At 40.1% G+C, this 20,156-nt stretch overlaps 1 protein-coding gene across 1 annotated transcript in view; it reads left to right on the forward strand.

The window, feature by feature from the left end:
- The first annotated feature begins 377 nt into the window (after positions 1-377).
- tmem260 (transmembrane protein 260) overlaps positions 378-20,156 on the forward strand; it is a 38,693-nt gene continuing 18,914 nt past the window's right edge. Inside the window, exons 1-3 of the mRNA XM_081394028.1 lie at positions 378-925; positions 7,325-7,356; positions 9,803-9,954. Coding sequence (XP_081250154.1) covers positions 820-925; positions 7,325-7,356; positions 9,803-9,954 — 290 coding nt within the window. The 5' untranslated portion in view covers positions 378-819. The remainder of the gene's footprint in view (positions 926-7,324; positions 7,357-9,802; positions 9,955-20,156) is intronic.

Below are 20,156 nucleotides of genomic sequence, written 5' to 3' on the forward strand. Positions count from 1 at the left end.
CACCGGATTATAATGGGATTAAAGCCTGAAACCATGGTCCCGCATCTAGAATGGCACAAAATATAGTAATAATAGTTTGTTAGGGTGAATAAAAAAGAAAAGAAATAAACAAAACATGTTAGTTAGAAACAACACTACAGTTAGTTAAAGCAAAAATGTAGCAACTCCGTATTAGCTATTGCCATCAAAGAGAGATTAAAAAGTTTCTGAAAGCTTATTACAGTGTTTATGATCGAGATCCCGTATTTATTTGTTTAGATTTTGCAGTAGTCACAAGAACTGCAGCAACTTCGTTAATTTGCCGGAAACTACGGTTACTATGGTAATTTTTACAAGCGCTAATACAAACCCCTCCCAACCAGGAAGTGAAATCCAGCACTATCATCGAGTCCAAGCGGGAAAAAAAGTCAAAAGATCAACAGTGCAGATGTAAATGCAGATGCAGTCCAGATTGTGCTTCTGAGAAGACTTAAAACGCACAATGACGCGATGTTTATAAGCTTCAGTTCGTTTGTTAAGAGCAACATTTGCAATGCTCTCTACAAAGAGGCTGGCACCACCGGGATAGATAAGAGGGCAAGTTAAACGATAACTTTGTTATTTTAACACCTTACCTCGATAATAACGCAGCATATATGTTTATATATATATATATTTAAACGTGTAACGTTATTTATCGGTGTATTTTGAGTACGCTCCGGATTGCAAACTAGATGCGCGAGACGAATGCTTCTCCAGACACGTTGAATAAACGTGTAAGTAAACATTCAGGAAGGTTCTTATAATAAACACTATCTTCAAAGCTCAGAAGACGTCTGAATGTCGTCGGACAGGTGGACATGGACCCTGACAGGAGCGACAGTGGTGTGTGTTTTGTCGGTGTATGTGGCCTCGGCTCCGCGCGCTGTGCCCGGTGGAGACTCAGGTAGGACTGCAGTCAGTCACATGTGTTTGTGTTTATATCACATGCAGCCTATCACAGAACAGCAGATTGTAATATCACATAGTACGCCGTATGACATGACGCTTTTTGAAGTGTGAATCGCATGAGATTATTGTTCATCTTTCTAGAACCCTGTCTCAATCCATCGCCTAACAGTGGTGGAACCCAAAAATGATTTGGACACTCAAGTCTTATATGTATGACACTTGAACCCAGGAAAAGACTTTTGTCCTCTGTAATAGACTATATTTTATTGCATTTCTCTGACACCATACATGTCACAGTCTGGATGTCCCGTAAAGAGCACATTCAGGGCTTTTCAGAGATACCAAATGTTTGGAGGTTTCAACACAACAACAACAACTCCTTGGTCTTTAAAAATGACTGACATTAATTTAGTGATCGCATTTTTAGCAATATTATGGAAATATGATAATATTCTGTAATTTTCATTTCAATCGGACTAATTTTCAGATTTTCGTGAATGTTATGTGTTTTCTAATCAAAATATGACTTTCTGTTTCAAAACAGGGCATTGATTTCATACACGTCCTCTGTAGACACACCAGGACTTAAAGCATGTTTATCAGGCATTCTGGGAGACACAACAAGTGAATAGGGAAAGAAATGATATATTCCTATGAAATATTAGATATTATTATGAAAATGTTGCCATTTATTACTCCCATTATTACACTTCTGTTTTCAGTACATGTTGCCCCAAGAACACATTAATCTGCAAATCAGATACAGTGTATAGATACATTGTATTGAATGGGACTACCCATTTATGGCCATTTTACCCATATTTCATAAAGCAAAATGGTATATCAATTAATTCCGTTATATCTTTCATAGCATAGTTGAGAATCATCTTTATACAGCAGCGTTTGTTATTTTGTTAAAAGTATTGAGATTTTTAAGATTGCGTTTACAGATGCCACTTTTGTTTTAGCCTATTATATTTTGCCATTATTCATCGCAGACATTATCGTCTGTGTGAACAAATGGGAAGGTTATATACTGCTGGGTCAGACTAGAGGAGTGTGTCTGTGTTCCTCTCAAAGCTGTCAAGAGAACAGAAATACTAATCCCTGACTGACGTCAGACCATTAATCACGAGAGAGAGAGAAATACTGTACATGATGATATTAATACACTGCAGAATTGGTGAAAACATGCAGCGCTCTGCTTTCATGTAATACGTCTCATATATAATGAAATCTTTTAATGGGTTTGTAAAAAATAGTCAGCAGTGTACCATTTAGATGCTTTTGTTTAATTTTCTTTATGTTAGCCCTCTTATCATAAATCCCAGAAAGAACAGTTATTTAATGTTTTTTATTTGTTATGAGGTCTTATTAATGTAAAGTTACTCTGGCATGTGTAGCACTTTGTGTAAAATGAAGTAAAAATGTCACTGGGATACAACTATCCCAATATCATAGTGAAGAAAATGCTTCATTAAAGTGCATTAGTGTAGTTCTTGAAAAAGGGTTTCTAATAAGGTTAATAATATTTCTATATAGTATATAATATTTATATAATATTAAAGGTTCTAATATTAAGTGGTTTAATATTTTAATATTATTTCTTCTGCTTCACTGCTTCATGTACAATCATGTAAAAAACCTTTTGTCCCAAAATCCTGTGTTATTACAAACAAAGTCATGCATAAAAATGCATAATTTTATGCATGAAAAAAATGCATAAAAAATGCATAAAAAACAAGAAAAAATTGTCAGACCATTTGACCTTTTTAAGACAAGGCAAGATTAGCGCAGTTTGTAAAATGTCATATGGTCTTACCTCCCAAAAAATGTATAATATATAATTGTAATAGTTAAATTATTCATGAAAGACATATTAAAACTGCACAGGTTTAAGTAAAACAATTTGCAAGTTTTTAAGTGATAGTTTGACCACATGACATTAGTCATTCGATTCATTTTTAAATGTATAAAACATTTTCAAAACCATATGAAGCCAGCAAGAATACAAATTACATTTGTAAGAACTTGGCATGTGTTTTAAGCTCGATTTCTTTATTGTATTTTATTTATACACACTTTTTTTTTTTGTCATTGACCCATGAATGCACTCTTGCACAATGCTTTTTAAAAAGTTGTCCTATAGACAGCCCGATTCACTAATTGGATACAAAAATAAATGTTTTTCTTCTGGGGGGGGGGTTGGGGGGAACAAACGACAAGCTTCTTTACAGCATGTGCACGGGCAGGGTGGCTTTTGGAGGCTTTCGGGGGTGGGGGGGGCAAGAAGCTGTTTGGGGCTTACGGAGAGAGGAAAAACAGCCAACCCCTTAAGCGTGGCGTTTAGGGACATTGCAGGATGCTGGTGTGATAGCGCCAGCTGAATGCTCGGCAGAAATTCTCCAGGTCTCCGTCTCGCAGTCCTAATCCCTTTAGGTGTGCTGCGCCCCGGAGAGGCTGAGCGGGCGCCCCGCGGGACCGCTGTTGTCTAGGAATGCGAGTGTGGAAATGATGGGGATTATGGGGGGGAAAAGGCTGCTGTGGGTGCCTATCACAGAGACACTTCGCTCCTTCCGCCGCTGTCCTGCGCTCAACTGCATCTGTACCCCCTTTCTCTGTTTAGCCCTCCCTCCATGGGACTGGGCTCTCTTTTGGGGTCTAGACACAGCACTGCACTGCCATGAATGAAATTGTGATGCATAACATGAGAAATTTTGATTACAGGGAGATCCACATGCTTTGAAATGCGGTAGACCTGGCCTCACCGCGCGTGTATTTATTTCTATTCTAAATGAGACTGTGAAAGCAGAGGAAATTCAGCCGCTGAAGTGTGAGGGGTCTGCACCTACAGATAGAGGACTTCCAACATGACAACGAAAACAGACGACCGCTAGTGATACGTAGGAAGTGCCAGCTAACAATTTCAAAATTTTGTGATGCACTGAACATTTCACATTGCATCAGAGAGCACAGATTATAGGATTTTACAGTGTTTAGACGAGTATTGCGTCAGGCAGCATTGCTTCGATTTATACAACAGGGCAAAACATTTGGGATTAGTTGGCGAAAGGACTTTTTGCCCTTTTTTTTGGTTTGTAGATTTCTTGATTTTGGTTGTAAAGTCTTAAAATTTCTACCCTTTCCACACCTAAACCTCTCTGTATCGATACTGTAATGAGCAGGGTTTCCACAGCCATGGAAAACCTATATCTAGGCCTATGAATTTTAAAATGTTGATTTCAAAGCATGGAAAAGGAATGGAATTGAATGAAATTTGAAGTCATGGATACACAGTACTTACAGAGTCTGTAAGATTTTTGTATATTTTTTAAAGAAGTCGCTTATGCTCACCAAGACTGCGTTCATTTCAGGACTCTTTGATAATAGAAAGTTCAAAAGAACAGCATTTATTAGAAATAGAAATGTATTTATTGTCACCTTTGATCAATTTAATGCACCCTTGTTGAATAAAAGTATAAATTTCTTAAAAAAAAATTTTAGTGGCAGTGTAAATGTAAATACATTTATTTAAATATAATTAATTAATTAATAATATATTTGAAATATATATAAATGTAAAATGGTTTTAAATTTGATTCTTAATTGGTGGGTCCGTCGTAAACCAGAGTTAAATGGCCAGTTAGTCTGTCTGTTAAAGGGGTCATGGCATGGATTTTTAAAAAAAATCATTTTAATATGTTCCTTGAAGTTCACTATCTTAATAATGTTGATAAAGTTTTTTGAAAAAAAAAAAAAAAAAAAATATATATATATATATATATGTGTGTAAAAAACATTTTTCAACCCTTGTTCTGAAACAGGCATAAACCTCTGTCTTAAATGATCCGTTTTTAAGCTCTCTTTAATGCTTGTCAGTAAATGGCCGCTGTTATGATTGGCTAACGTCATCGCATATGAAACCTTATCAACACCCACTCACTATTGCACGCGATTAAGTGTTCTGAAAACATTATATAAAACCGTAATTTACAGACAAAGCATTATGAAATATACGGTTTGCGGTGTAGACGCTGTCAGGTCTAATACAGCTGACTGCTTCATCTGTCAAGAAAAGTTTCTCTGTAAACTTTCTATCACACTGTGCCTCGTTTGCAAAACAATCTGCAGTCAGATTCTCAGAGCAAACATCCTTTGACGCGATCCATGACGGCATTGAAAATAAACCATCCACTAGTTCCTGACACTGGGATCCTTCATGGGTTCCTGTGATGGGTCGATCATGAACGATTGATTCATATTGAAAGAATCTTTAATATGACTAAGGGATAACGAGTTGTCTCAGAGAGTGATTCGTTCATTTTGTGGTGACCGTGCGTGCATGCGCAACATCCCATAGGTTCTGTACTGGAAAGAGGAAAGATTAGTTCACCTCCAAAGTCTTCGGGTCCGAGTCGTTCGTTTTTTTGTCATGTGACTTGACATCCGTATTGGATACTGAAATTAGTTAATAATTCCCAATCTTCCTAACAAACAAACGTGCTGTTATTTTTTCACTTTTCTTTTACTCTTATAGTAAAGTGATGCAGTTCTGGCCTCAAATTTCTTCCAATTTATGAATTTCCCTAACTTTTCGATTTTCCTTTCCATAATTCATGATGAACGAACGACTCAGACCCAAAGACTCGGAAGGTGAAGTAATAATTTCTGCACAGACTACATAGCTTCTACGGTGACCGGGAGGGGACATGTTCGGTTCACTTAGTTTTGTCGTGGCCACAACATAGAAACTCGTGGGAACATAATAATATATTGTGGCCACGAGATCGTATGTTAAGGGAACGACATTCGTTTCGAGTTTTATAACATGTGGGAACCAAATCTTCACACGCGACACGGGCTCTCCTTTTACCCCGGGAATAATTTACTTTATTATTTGTTAATTTAAGTTTCTCATAATTTGTTTTTGTTTATTGCCTTAAACGGGACTCAATTCGTGACCTTATGTATATCATTCAAGCCAGCAAATTTCCGTCGAAAAAGCCCATTCAACTTAAGAATGCGCTTCAGGTGTCTTTCACTTATAACGTACCCATGTCTTAATGCCAGAGAGCGCACTATATCTTTAGATGACATTCCTATTTCAATGTAAAATGTTATTTCATCAGTCATCTCCATCTCCGACTGCTGTATATGGTTACAGTATTGACCGGTGTGGTTCCCTCAACATAACTACGAGAACTACATAACTACGTGGCCGCGAGAAATATGTCATTCTCCCAAAATATGAAGTCGTGGCCACGAGAAAAATATATTGTTCCCTCAATATATGATCTAATATGATAATATTAGACATAATGATTTCGTTACCGATACAAAATGATCTTCCCACGACTTAATATGAAGTTCCCACGAATTAATATCTTGTGGCAACAAAATCTTATCACGTTCCCACGAGTTTATATGTTGTGGCTACGACAAAACTAAGTGAACCGAACATGTCCCCTCCCAGTCACCGTAGCTTCAGCCTATGGCGCTGTGACATTTCAATTATATTCTGCTGAAATTCTGCTGAGATTTGTTCATTTTGCTGAATGAGACTCAAAGATCCGAGAATGAAAATGTATTTGCGTGTGTGACGTCACAGATCCCACAATATCGAAACAAGCCATTTTTGGTGCTTGATTAAACAAATGCTTTGTTTATAATGAGGTGGACATTTTAAGCTCTGAAACTTGCAGGATGTTTTAATGGTACAAAGACCTCTTATATGTCAAAAGATCAAGGCAAATTTGATTCTTTAAGGGTCTTAATAGAGACATTTGTACTCTAATAAATATATTCTGTAAAATCTATTAATTCAGGTGACATACATCCAGAAATACACTGAACAATCTGTCTGGTAATCATGAACGCCTGGAAAGGTCCTGGAAACTGATTGGTCAGAAAGTGTGGGAACCCCGAATGAGAAACGGGTTTATAATATGTTGGTGGTTTACAGGATATCTGTGAATAATGGTTGTGAGTGGAAACACAGAAGTTCTTAAAAAGACCACAGTCACGCGTAGAGTTTTAAAGGGAGCTTTTTGTATGCGTGTGGCTCTGCACAGAGGGACTCACAGGCGTTTACGTCTGACGGATGGGGCTCTGCACATGCATCTCGAGTCACAGAATATGGGAAGAGTGAATAGATTTGCCTGTGTATGTGTGCGTCTGTCTGCTCGGGGATCAGGGGAGCCGTGTGCGATGGAAGAGAATGAGCGTGTCGCTTAGGAAATGTCACACTGGGAAGATTTTGCAGGTTTTGATCCGGGCAAATTAATGCAAAACCCAGTGCAAGTATTTGATTTGGGAAAACTTTCAGGAGCGGACTTGTCTCTTAATAATAATTATTGGGTTTACATTAATTTCCCTCTCTGTTTTTCTACCACAGGAGAGCTGATCACTGCTGCTTGTGAACTGGGGGTAAGCATTAGCTGCATTGTTTAATCAATCCACTCATTAACTCTTATAAGCATTAAGGAAGTTTAATTAAGTATGGGGGGAGAAGAAAGATGATTAATTTACTTTTCAGGCCACAGGTTTTTTATCCTCTCTTCTTTTCTATGCACTTCTTTTTTTGACTAAGTTAGGACTAGAGAATGCTATAATTTGCAACCCTGTTCTTCAAATCCAATTAGACTGAATGGTTAGGCGATGGCTTTTGTAAGCTTCGCCTTATGTACGGTATAAGGCTTATTATACTCAACCCCTCTCCTTTTTGTGCATGCGTGTGTGCGCGTGTGTAAGCCGCAAAGAATGAACTAAATCGGGTTAACAGTTATAATAAGTTTTATTATTTAATAAAGTTTATTACGCCGTCGCGATCCTTTTAGGGAGTCAGTGGCGGTGTCACTATGCCAGTAATCCCTCCCTCTGTCCGTGTGGCCTGCCTGTCTGCGGCTCTCCCCAGGGTCGGAGGGCCCTCTCCGGGCCACAGGCCGCCGGCCCTCCCTTCCTGCTCCCTGGAGCCGTGGATCTTTTCTCCTTTAAACTCCTCGTGGCAGGACTGCCCCCTACCGTGCATTTCGCCTTTTTCCACCATGCCACCCGCGCTTCCAGACCCGACGTTGCTTTCCACGCCGTCGGCCTCGCGTGGCACCAGTGCAGGCATTTCTGCCACACACCTCACACGTCACTTGCGCAGTCACGCACACCTTGCTGGCACTTCCAAGCGTGCCCTTCTCGCCCCTGCCATCTGTTTGCCATACTGTCTCTCTCTTTCTTTTGTCCTGTCTTTGTGCCCCCTTCCAAGCCTCTCTGTTCTTCTCTGCCTTGACCTCTCTTTCTTGTCTTCAAGCTGTCCGTTCTTTCCTCATATTGAATTAGCATCTTTACTTTATATTCAGACATTTGGCAGTGTTGGGGAAGCTACTTTACAATCCATTCTACTCAGAATTTAAAGTCACTCAACTAAAGTCAGGCTACCCTGTTGACAAGCTAAGTAGCTAACAATATCGTATTATATGCAAGGATTTTCAGTTCAATTAATTATACAAATGAATCAATTCACAAAAATTAATTTGATTACCCCATGCTTAATACGAGAGAGTAGGTTCTGCACGACTACCCATTTTTAGTAGTCGACCAATAGTTGATGTCAACCAGGGGTTCCATCTGTAACTTTAGGACCCCCAGATATAACAATCCCCTTGTAAGGGACTTAGTTCCTTAAAATTATGAGATATAAATATGGAATTGTAAGAAATAAAGTATATTTGAGTTAACAACTCGTAATTCTCAACTTTTATTTGAGTTGTGTGAATTTATTGTGTTTATAAAACAACAATTTATTTATTGCAATTTTAAATTTGTCTTGCATTGAACATCTCGCAAATCTGACTGAGATTTTTTATCTTGACTCTTTTCCTCACAATTCTGAGTTCACATCTTACACTTCTGACTTTTTTCTCTTTTTATATCTGCCTGTTTTATGGACGAGTGTCTGTCTGGATCACAAAATGTTTTTGTACATTCCATTTCGTATTCATATTAAGTTCAGTGAATATTGAATATAATGAATATTTCGTTCGGGAAATGTGTTTTGTGCTCCAGACAGACCCTAAGTTTCACCCACAAATTAAGCAGGTCACAAGTCCCAGATTGGACATTTCATCGTTTTTTTTTAATGTCACAATTAAACTGTTTCCTAAAATGCTTTTTTCTATATCTTTAAGTTTTGTAGACCCCCTAGAACCCCCCTGCAGCCCCCTAGGGGTCCATCACCCCTGGCCGAGTCAATAAATCCATGTTTGTGAACGCAAAGTACACTGGGTTTGAATTGTTATTTATTTGTCAATAATATATAGTTGAGTTAATTTTAATTTTAAGTTACTTTTAGTTAGTTACTCCCCAACACTGACTTATCACAGTCCCACAAATCTGACTGACAACGACTTCAGCCTTATGAAATTGTTTAGAGGGATCAGTTGAACGGGGCCCTCTTCCCTGCTTTGATCTTGAACTCACACTAGCTTTTAGACACCCACTTGTCCACCGAATTTTCAATCCATCCCTCAAACAACCTCTTCTCGGAGACGTTTCCTTGCTTTTCGCTCTAGTGTGCAGTGTTTCTCAGCCTGCTGTGCCTGTGTGTGTTATCAGGCCAGTAGGAGTGAGACAGCCTTTAATAGCTCTAGTCCTTATCGCTCCTTAGGGGACTTAGTGCCTAATTGCTGGGAAGGCAAGGAGACAGGAGATCAGGCTTTAAGGGAGGGGGAGGACAGTGTGACGCTGTAACCCGCAAAAGTAAGGTCTGCCTTTGAAAGCTGAACTGTATGGTGGTGGTGTGTGTGTGGGGGGATTCTTTAAATTCTGTTGCTGTTATCAGAATGTTCTGTGAGTGAGTTTACAGTTGTGTTTTCCCCCACAGGTGGCCCATCCTCCAGGATACCCTCTCTTCACCATGTTGTCTTCTCTGCTGCTCTCACTGCTGCCTCTCAGTTCTCCGGCTCACGGTGTCAATGTCCTGTGTGCTGTCTTTGGGGCCGGGGCTAGTGGAGCCCTCTGCTTCACTGTCTGCAGGTAGGCCACTCTCATGGCCCTGTTTACACCTGGTATTAAGATGAGTTTTAGTCGATTGGATCACAAGTAGACAAGGGAGACATTTCCGTTTACAACTGGTGTTTTAATCCGTCTCTAAATCTAATGGACAAAATAAGCTGGAACAATTTACATATGGAGACGACGGAAAAACATACAGAGAACAGCAGCTTTCGTTTCTGCTCTGACAGCCACTAGACCACACCGAACGCTATGAGTGTGTGTTAGAAATTAGGAATGGTGAGAGAACATTGTGCTTTGTCCGTTTTTCGTCTTCAAACCAAACTCGGGTCTTCAGCCGACAAAGTTTAAATCCCGGCTCACTAGTGACTTCCCATAATGTTTACGCATTAGGTCAGTAGGCGGAGAGTAGACGGCCATGAGCATTAACACTATGAAAGCACTATGAAATCCAGTCGAATGTGTTTTCAACTACGTCTGGAAGTGGCCGAAAGTGGACAAACTCAAAACGTTTTACACCCCGTTTACACCTGTATTTAGCGTCGTCCACTTGTGATCCGATCGACCAAAACGCATGCCAGGTGTAAACAGGGCCTCAGACCATTATGGCGCTTTTCCACTGCATGGTATGGTACGGCTCGGTTCGGTACGGCACACTTTGGCGCATTTCCACTGCATGGTACGGTACGGTACGTCTCGCTTCAGCTCGCTTTAAATGGTACCACCTCTGTTGAGGTTCCAAGCGTACCGTACCGATACTAAAATGTGACGTGAAAACACTGCAGATCACTGATTGGTCAGACAGAATCATCTCTACCAGCGTCATTGTATTTACAACACGAGACACTAAACCCGCTTGATTTAAATAGCCAGTAGACAACAGCCAACGCTGTAGCACCTGTTTTAAAAGTATTTGCTTAAAAAAAAAGAGTATAAACTTAAAAAAAAGAAATGGCTGAATCGTGGTCAGTGGACGAGGTGCAGACGTTCCTCTCGTCAGTTGCCGAGGAGTGAATGGGGAAACACGGAATGAAAAATTCGCATTTAATATGATGTCATGGTAGTAGAGACGGCAACTATATAACGATCAGTCCCACCCACTTTGAAGCGGTACTAACTGCAGTGGAAAAGCAAACGAGCTAAAGCGAGCCGAACCGTGCCGTACCGAGCCGAGCCGAGCCATACCATGCAGTGAAAAAGCGCCATTAGACCAAAGAAATACATCAATAGCTACCATGAATGAGGAGCGGGACCCTCTTCTGTTAATATTCTACTACACATACTCAAAGAACATGTGATGCTCTGGGTTTTTAGCAGTTTCAGAGGGAATGCATTTCGCCTATAATATGCATTGTCAATTGTAAAGCATTCCAGGTTGACTTTATTTTGCATATTCATATAATACGCAAGTTGAATATTATATTGCAAGGCTTCAGACTGCGCCTAAAACGGCCGCACTTGTGACCAAAAATATTAATATGCGAGTGATATTTTTACTGAGATTGCCACTAGCGACAATATAAATGTACATTTATTTTCTATATAAAAATTTGCATGCAATGCCTTTTTACCATTATTTTGTGATCAAGTTAAAATGCCCTGACATTAACTGCCATCCCAGATTTGGAGTTCAGTCAGCAGAAAAATGGGTCTAAACAGGCAGTAGCTGCTGCATGTATTTTAATATCTACACTTGACTTTTGCAAACGCATGCCCTCACTCAGCTGTGTTTGCGAGCCAAGCTGCCCAGAGATTTGGCTGCGGTTACATGTCCAATGCAACCTCTGCTTTTAAGCCTCAAAGGATTTAGATCCAATTTTGGATTACAACAACCAAAAAAGTCATTTCCTTTGGCCCCACAACCCCGCAACCCATCTTCCTCCTGTGGCTGATGGCCGTGGGGATTTGGTTGCATATGCACACACAAACACTCTTAGCTCTTAAGTTTCAGTATATAATCTATGTTTTCAATTGAAAACATAAGCGTAATAGGTTTTGATGGTTATCTGTCCGGGCTTAGGCTGAGGTTTGGACTCATGCTTGTCTGTTGGGCTCAGAGCAATAGCTGGCAGGCTTGAGATGCCAGGACTAGGAGGAGGGAGTGTTTTAGGGGTTTCAGAGCTTCCGGCACAGTCTGAGACTCCCTTCTGGGTTGGCATTGGGGTCCTTAGGTGCTTCGCCCGTGCCCAGTGGTAATGCTGAGGTGGCGTGCCACTCCCAGTAGGAACACTACCGGACAGGCCTGTCCCCAGGCTGCTACCCTGGCACCCAACACCACTCTGAGACTCACCATTCTGTGCCCTATACTTTATCTGACATATTTAGATTTGAGGAATTTCAGAGCATAAAGGCTTGAATGCCTGTTTTGTTGCTTGTTACATTCTTGCGTAATATTCTTTCCTGACTTTATTGTGCAGTGTGTGGGTCAATGACATTATTAAATATTTTGTCTGGATTTGTTCATTTATAAAAACAAACAAACTTACATTCATATGTACAATGACAGGAATGCATACATTTCTTCTATGAAAAACTTTTTTTAGGGGGGGGGGGGGGGGCTATAAAAGTAAAATATGTCTGTGATAAATTGAAGAAAAATGTTTTTAAGAAAACTAAGTAGTTGACAATCTTTTAACTATTTTATTTTATTTTGTTTATTTTATTTTCATTTTATTTTATTGATTTGTAGTGCACCCAACATGATAGATAGATTTTGGTGGTGGATAAACATCCACCTAGCAACCATCCAGAATATCCATGCAACCACATAACAGCACTCTAAAAGCCATTAAGAACATCTTAGAAACTGCAAAGCGATGTGATATTGTGCTTAAAAATTCCCACCATTTCATTCATTCGGTATGTCTAAAATACTACCTACTAAGTGGTCGACTAATTTATTGCGGATGCCGATATATCGGTCGATATTTTTATTTTATTTAGTTATCGGCATTGGCCGATAAGTTTCTCTGTTGGCCAATGTGTTGGGATCAGTTCTTTAATTTTGATTATATTTAGGCTTTATATTGGCCACCCTGCTCTCTAAGATATTGGTATCGTCATCAGCCATCAAAAAATCAATATCAATCTACTACTAACAGAGCTGCGCGATTAATCGTTAAAAGATTGCGATCTTGATTCGAACATCTGCGCAATCTCATCCCTAAATGACGACGATTTCCCTGTGCCTATGAAACCTTTGACAAGGAGAGCAGTAGTCATGTATAAGTATGAAACAGCTTTACAAACAGTCTTTTCAACCACACAGTGTTGTTATTTCTGTGTTACAAATATTCATATTATCACAGAAGTACTAGGATATAAACACTGATGTCTGCGGTAGTGATCAAAATAGAGCAAATCCACTTTTGAAAGTAAAATGGCGCTTGATTGTTCCGATTACCAGGTGGCGACAAGACTTTTAAACAAATGTATTTGTCATTGAATCATTCATTCAAGAGATTCGTTCAAAAACGACGATTCATCTAGTGATGAAACAAGTGAAGTATGAGTGAGTCATTGAATCATTCATTCAACCCGATTAAAAAAAAAGTATTAATTCAGATTAATTAAACATTTTAAATAGACTGCAGCAATTAACATTTTGTCAGAACCTGTAGTAAATTACGTTATTTTTTTAGCTTTCTGTTCAGAATCATGATCTCAGTTTGAAACAAAAAAAAACCTGATTCTCAATTTATCCAGAATCGTGCAGCTCTACTACTAAGAAAACATTTTGATTGCTTAGCCTTTTACTGTACGTTCATGATGTTGATTACGTAATAGAAGAGGCCGTGTGGCCGCAGAAGGTGACTTCACCCATCCTCCTCAGTCCCGGGTCCACCACACCTGTGAGGGTACACACCAGCCAAGAGCAGACGGGTCCAGCTCAGCTGACTGGGCTCCAGTGCCCACCTGTCCTGGTGCTTTTGTGTCCATATAAGGCACTTTACCATATGGTCATGACAGTGCTTTCCTCACTGGACCCTCGACTCGCTCGTAGTCACCCCATGGCTCTCTATGGTGAGCTGTGTTTATTAGCAAGATGGTGGCTTTGTGAGAGCAGTACCTGTGTTAGAATGTGACAGCATATGCAAATATGAGCATTTAAAGGGTTAGTTTACCAAAATTATAATTCTGTTATTATTTACTCACCCTCATGTTGTTCCAAACCTGTTTGACTTTCTTTTTTTGTGGAACATACAAAACGATATTTTGAAGAATGTTGCGAATCAAGGTTTAGTCACATTTTTAAAAAAAAAGAGTTAATGTTCCACTGAAGAAAAAAAGTCATAGATGTTCAGAACGACATGAAAGGTGAGTAATTGATGACAGAATTTTCATGTTCTGATGTTCAATATTTTGTTCTCTGCCATATTGATACTTATACAATGTGGATTTCATAACTTAAGCTCAATATGTTTGTCTGTGTATTTGTTTCTGTTTAAGACTAAGAAAAAAACGCTGTCATTTCCCACGTCCCTTGGCTGCCCCCTCCAGCATACCTCTGTTGTCAGGTAAATCACCGACCCAGAAACAAGAGCTCCTGGCAGCTTAAGCATATGCTTTATTAGCCAGTCTAATCTCTAAAACGCTCTGGTTTGCAGCCATTCGTTTTTGGGAAATATATTTCCTCTTTAGCTGTGACACCCACCCTTTGTTTTTCTTGCCAAGAACCTTGATATCTTTAAATATGAAGGAAAACCCTTACAACTTAAACCCTATTGACAGCTGCTGTCGAGTACCACAGACAATAATATGAACTTGTCAGTTAGTTTCAAATAACAAACAAGCATTCAGTAATGCGCTTATAGTAGAAGTCTATAGCCCTGTTTACACCTGATATTAAGATGCGATCTGGTCGATCGGATCACAAGTAAACAAGGGAGACACATTCCTGTTTACACGTGGTGTTTTAATCCGTCTCTTTTGTCCACTTTCAGCCACTTCTGTCCTGATTTCGTAGAGGGAGGGTCTAAAGTATGTGTTTTTTCAGATCTTTCGATCTAATGGACAAAATAAGCGTGCGCAGTTTACATATGATCGAATGCGCACAGATACAATGCAAAAACATACAGAGAGCAACAGCTTTAGTTTCTGCTCTGATAGCCGCACGACCACACCAAACGCTGTGAGTGTGTGTTAGAAATCAGGAATGGAGAGAGAACATTGATGCGTTTTCGATCACAATCAATCGTTTGTGCGTTTTCGATCAATCACAAATTGATTATCAAATTCAATTTTCATATTTCGGCTTTTAAACTGTTATGATCACCCCAAAGACCCATTAAAACTGCATTGCCATAAAACCTGTTTTTATATAAAGATGCTTTTGATTGAGCTTAAGCTGTATTTAACCTGGAATGCTTCTTTAAACATCTCCATGCAACTACAGGCCTCATATCCTACAACTCAGCATGACCAATGGCACCATTTAAAGACGTGCAGTAATATTTCCTTAACAGATGTTTAATGAAGACGCCTAAACCCTCATTACCCCATTCAGAATGGGGGAAATAGGGCCATTTCACTGTGCTATGCCATCACTTTAATTTCCCCTTGCCTGGAGGCCTAAGATTGTGTCTGTTGCATCGGAAGTCAATATTGCTGTAATATTACATTTCCTAAACTGTCTCCACAGGCGGTTTTTAATGGGAGTCATGCAAGGAGAGGATCAGCCTTTCCCGAAATGCATGTGTTCCATAGGGCCGCATAATACTACAGTTGATTAATGAATTGATTAAAATAATAATACAGTAATAGTACAACAATGCACATTTGCTGAATGATATACACAATTTATTTTCGGCTATTATGTCCACATAAAATGCAGTGGGGGATTAAGATGGAATTGGGTGGAATTGTTGTGCCATTGGCTGTATTTTTGGAGGTGGATTGGAGTTATTCGTTTTTAACATGCACTGTCCTGTGGAGAGGGCCGCCTGAGCCCAGCAGAACACCGTCTATACGTAAAATACATGCACACAGTAATTCTATTGGAGATTGTATGGCAGTCATATTTTGCACAGCTTCCATCTAGGATTCAATTCATGGTCACTCCATAATTGCACCATCAAGAACTGCTAATAAATATTACACCTTATGCTCTAAACATGTCTAGAAAAATCACACACTATGCACAGTATCCTCACCGCGTTTCTCAATAATAATAAGACCTCGCATTATCATAAACATAAGGCTGACTAGATAAGCATAGCTCAGCTGGGACATACTTTTGTCACATAAGATAACTGACGTAAGATGCAAAATAAAAGATCAGAAATTTTACCCAAAAGTGTAATCACTCTGGCACTATCAAAACGTTTGAGCAAAGTTGTCTCAACCAATGGCATGACTTTTGGGCAGGACTATATATATATATATATATATATATATATATATATATATATATATATATATATATATATATATATATATATATATATATATATATATATATATATATATATATATATATATAGCTGAACATACTGTATGTACAATGTATAATATACATTTTGAATTGGAAAAAATAAATAAGCCCTGAAATGATCTGATTCCATTGATGTCCAAATTCACACTGAAACTGATGATTGATAAAAGTATGATTGATAAAATTGGCCAGTACTAATAGAGTGCAACAATGCCTGGCCACTTTTTCAGCAAAAGTATTTTTCCCATTCATTTTTCCCATAGGGATTTAAAAAAGTCTCAGTTAAGGTATAAGCCATGAACCAAATCAAACAGCTGCAAGGTGAATCACAACATTACAAACTTTGATTTGAAGCCAAAAAATTTAATTGAAAATCAGACAAAAAAGACAACAGTACACGACTGTGTACTTAACGGCTTTAACGCGGGAAATCCCCCCGCCTGTCTACAATCCCAATCCCCAAAAATGATGGAGAAATATAAAACTACATGCATCCGTCATTCGCAGTGCTTCATGGGAGTGGGCTGGCACTGAAGAGTTCTTTTGGTGCGTTTCTATGATTAATGGAGATTTCTCTTCAAAATTATAGATAATGTATTTTTTCCACCAGAATACCCGCTGTTAAACTAATCCTTTTAAAAAAACAAGCTGAAATAATTCAGGCTGGTGGCTTCAACAAAAGCAAATACTACAATTAACAACCTCATAGCTCACAGTGGGTCTGTCTGTAAAAGTTTATGAGTTAACTTTCAAAATCAAATCCCCTTTAAAGAAAGCAAATGTAATTTTTACTTCTGGAACCAGACTGTTGCACTCTATAGTCACAAATGCACTATTCATTCCTAATAATTCGAAGGGTGTGTTCACACTTGGCATGTTTGGTTCGATTAAAACGAACTCTGGTGCGATTGCTCTGTCAGTACGGTTCATTTGAATAAGTGTGAACGCTGCCATCCGAACCCTGGTGCACCAAACAAGCGGACTAGACCGCGGAAAAGATGGGTCTCGGTCCGCTTCCAAGCGAACTCTGGTGCGATTTGACTGAAATATGAACTCAACACGGACCAAAGTTATCTAAACTAACCAAAACACCCTAAAAAGGACAGAATGCTGAAGTTTACTTGTTTTTTTTCTCGTCATTAGAGCTACGTTCCCCATTACAGTTCGGGACAGGCATCAGAAACGCTGTCTCCTTGCAGCAAAATAACCAAGAAAACCGCACACGGTTTCACCTGACATCAGAGTTCGGTTTGTTTGGATGATGTGATCACTGTTTTTCCGAACTCGAGTGTGCACTTGCAAACCGTACTCGAGTCCGCATAAAAAGGGTAGTTTGGGGCATGGTTCATGTGAACTCCAGTATGGTTTATTGCTGATATGAATCGCAATCGCACTAAATCACGGAAGGGAACCGAACCGAACTTGTTTGCTATTGTCGTTTGATTCGATAAAACAGTTTGTGTGTGTGCGTGACTGGCGCACACTGCAAGCAGAGAAAATGTATATCTCATTTCTGATCACCTTGGACTCCCACGTTCTTTAGAAAGTTTGCAGTACATTCACATCTGATAGACGCAAGTGCCGTTATCCGCTGATGCTTTGAAAACAAAACCAAAGGTTCCAAAAACGAAATGAATAAAGTGAGATGAGCAATGCTGGGATTTTGTCGCCTTCTCCTTCACCGTCGTTACCAAGAACCAGGGTAAACAGCTGCGGCTTTGAGGATGCAAACGCACTGTGGTTCAGACCCAAACAATATAATGTGAACACAATCCAGAAGGCACAGGGGGAGCAATCGAACTTTGGTTCGGATCAGGCAATCGAACCAAGTGTGAAAGCACACTAATAGTATTCATAATTATACCAATTTCTAATAATGCTCATACTATCATTATAATGATTATATTTCTAATAATGCTAATACTATTTTAATACTTAGTGAAATTTTAATTAAATCATTTGCACGATGTACTGATTAATTAATAAAACTGATCACAGTTAATTGCATATATTAATATTTGCTAAATAGTAAGTAACATTAATTAACAGCATTTATTTGCTATAGGGTCAGGGTTCTTTTTTTATTTTTTATAAAAATTTCTATGCAATAATGCAGTCAAGCATGTTTGCATAGGCCCTGTTTACACCTATCAGGTGTTAAGATGCGTTTTGGTCAATCGGATCACTAGTAGACGAGGGAGACACATACCTGTTTACACCTGGTGTTTTTTTAATCTGTTTTTTTTGTCCATTTTTAACCACTTCTGTCCTGATTTCTTCAAGGGGAGGGTCTATGGCCAGGTAAATGTGTGTGTGTTTTCAGATTTTTTGATCGAACTGACAAAATAAGCTCATAATTGACATATAAACACGAATGGAGATGATGGAAAAACATACGGAGAGCAGCAGATTTTGTTTCTTGTGGTCTTTCGTGGACAAGCTTAAAACGTTTTAGACCCCGTTTACACCTGTATTCAGCGTCGTCCACTTGTGATCCGATCGACCAAAAACCCATCTTAATACCAGGAGTAAACAGTACTACAGGGACACTAACACAGCAGCATCCTACACAGCAGACCTGATAGCAGCAAACAAGCCTGTGATGCTGCACGCAAGTGTCACTCTCTCACCTAATCACTGACGAGAGAGAGAGGGAGACCCAGGTGGTCCTACATGTTTTGGAATGAAGTACGTGTCACATGCCTTCCTTCAAACAGACAGACACTCCTAAGGAGGTCCGTGTCAAGCCCCCTCAGAGGAATAAAGACAGGAGGAGGAGGACATCAAGCGACTGTCAAAGACGGGAGGATGTGATATTTGGTACCGAGGACCCCTACCTCCAGATAGCACCCCTGCTATAACCCTTCCTCTGACGTGTGCTGAGGGTTAATTGTCTCTCAGCGGGAGCAGAATCAAGGGTGCGGGGGGTCCGCACCTTCACTGAGCCCCGTCTTCCTCGCCCCCTCCTTAGCGTGCGCGAGCAGTAAAGAGGGCTAGAGAGAAGCCGATATCACCAAGAATCCCCCCGCCTGCTTCTGACAAGCTATTAGTCCAACCGCGCGCACACACGCACGGCCTCGTCTCGTACGAGACAGGAAAAGAAAAGCGGGGAAAGGCAAGTAGTGTGCAAAAAAGCGGGAGAAGAGAAAAGAGAAGTAGTCAGCAAGCGCGAGTTCCACACACACCATCCTTCCTCCTTTCTTCCATCCGTATCCTTCTCTCCGCTCCCCTTTTTCCTGACTTACTTTGCTTTCCCTGCGAAAGCTCCATTGTTCCCCTTCCCCTAAGTCTCATCAGCCTCTTTTGTGGCCGACTATCACAGCGGCAGGCAGAGGCGCGCTGGAAACGTCTAAATGGTATCATGGCTCGTGATTAAGCGCGCGAGCTTCGGCGGTGCCGGCGCTGCTTATGAGTCAGGTCTGATAAGGCGAGGGCCCTGCTCTCTACTCAATTTCAGATACCGTTAATGGAATCTGTCTTGTGCGATTGTAATGTGAGAGCGCCTAATTTGCCATGGAGCTTGAAGCTGTCAGCGGCGAGGGATTGCGGGGTCAGGAGGGAGCTGGCAGCCGCTTGGCCCGCGGCGTGTATCTGTGCCGCTGAATAGAGCAGCTCTCCGCCTGTCACTTAGCTGATAGGCTGATGAGGACTCTAAGCCACTCGGCACAATGAGGAGAGGGCCATACTGCCTCGCTTCCCCCCACCACCACCCCCCTTTAATTGTCAAGCCCGCTAAAATTTTTCCAAGCCAGTGTGTTGGAGACCGGGCTGAGTTTTTTTTCCCTCTGCC

This window comes from Scardinius erythrophthalmus (genome assembly GCF_964197995.2).
Source record: "Scardinius erythrophthalmus genome assembly, chromosome: 19".
In the NCBI taxonomy this organism is placed as follows: domain Eukaryota; kingdom Metazoa; phylum Chordata; class Actinopteri; order Cypriniformes; family Leuciscidae; genus Scardinius; species Scardinius erythrophthalmus.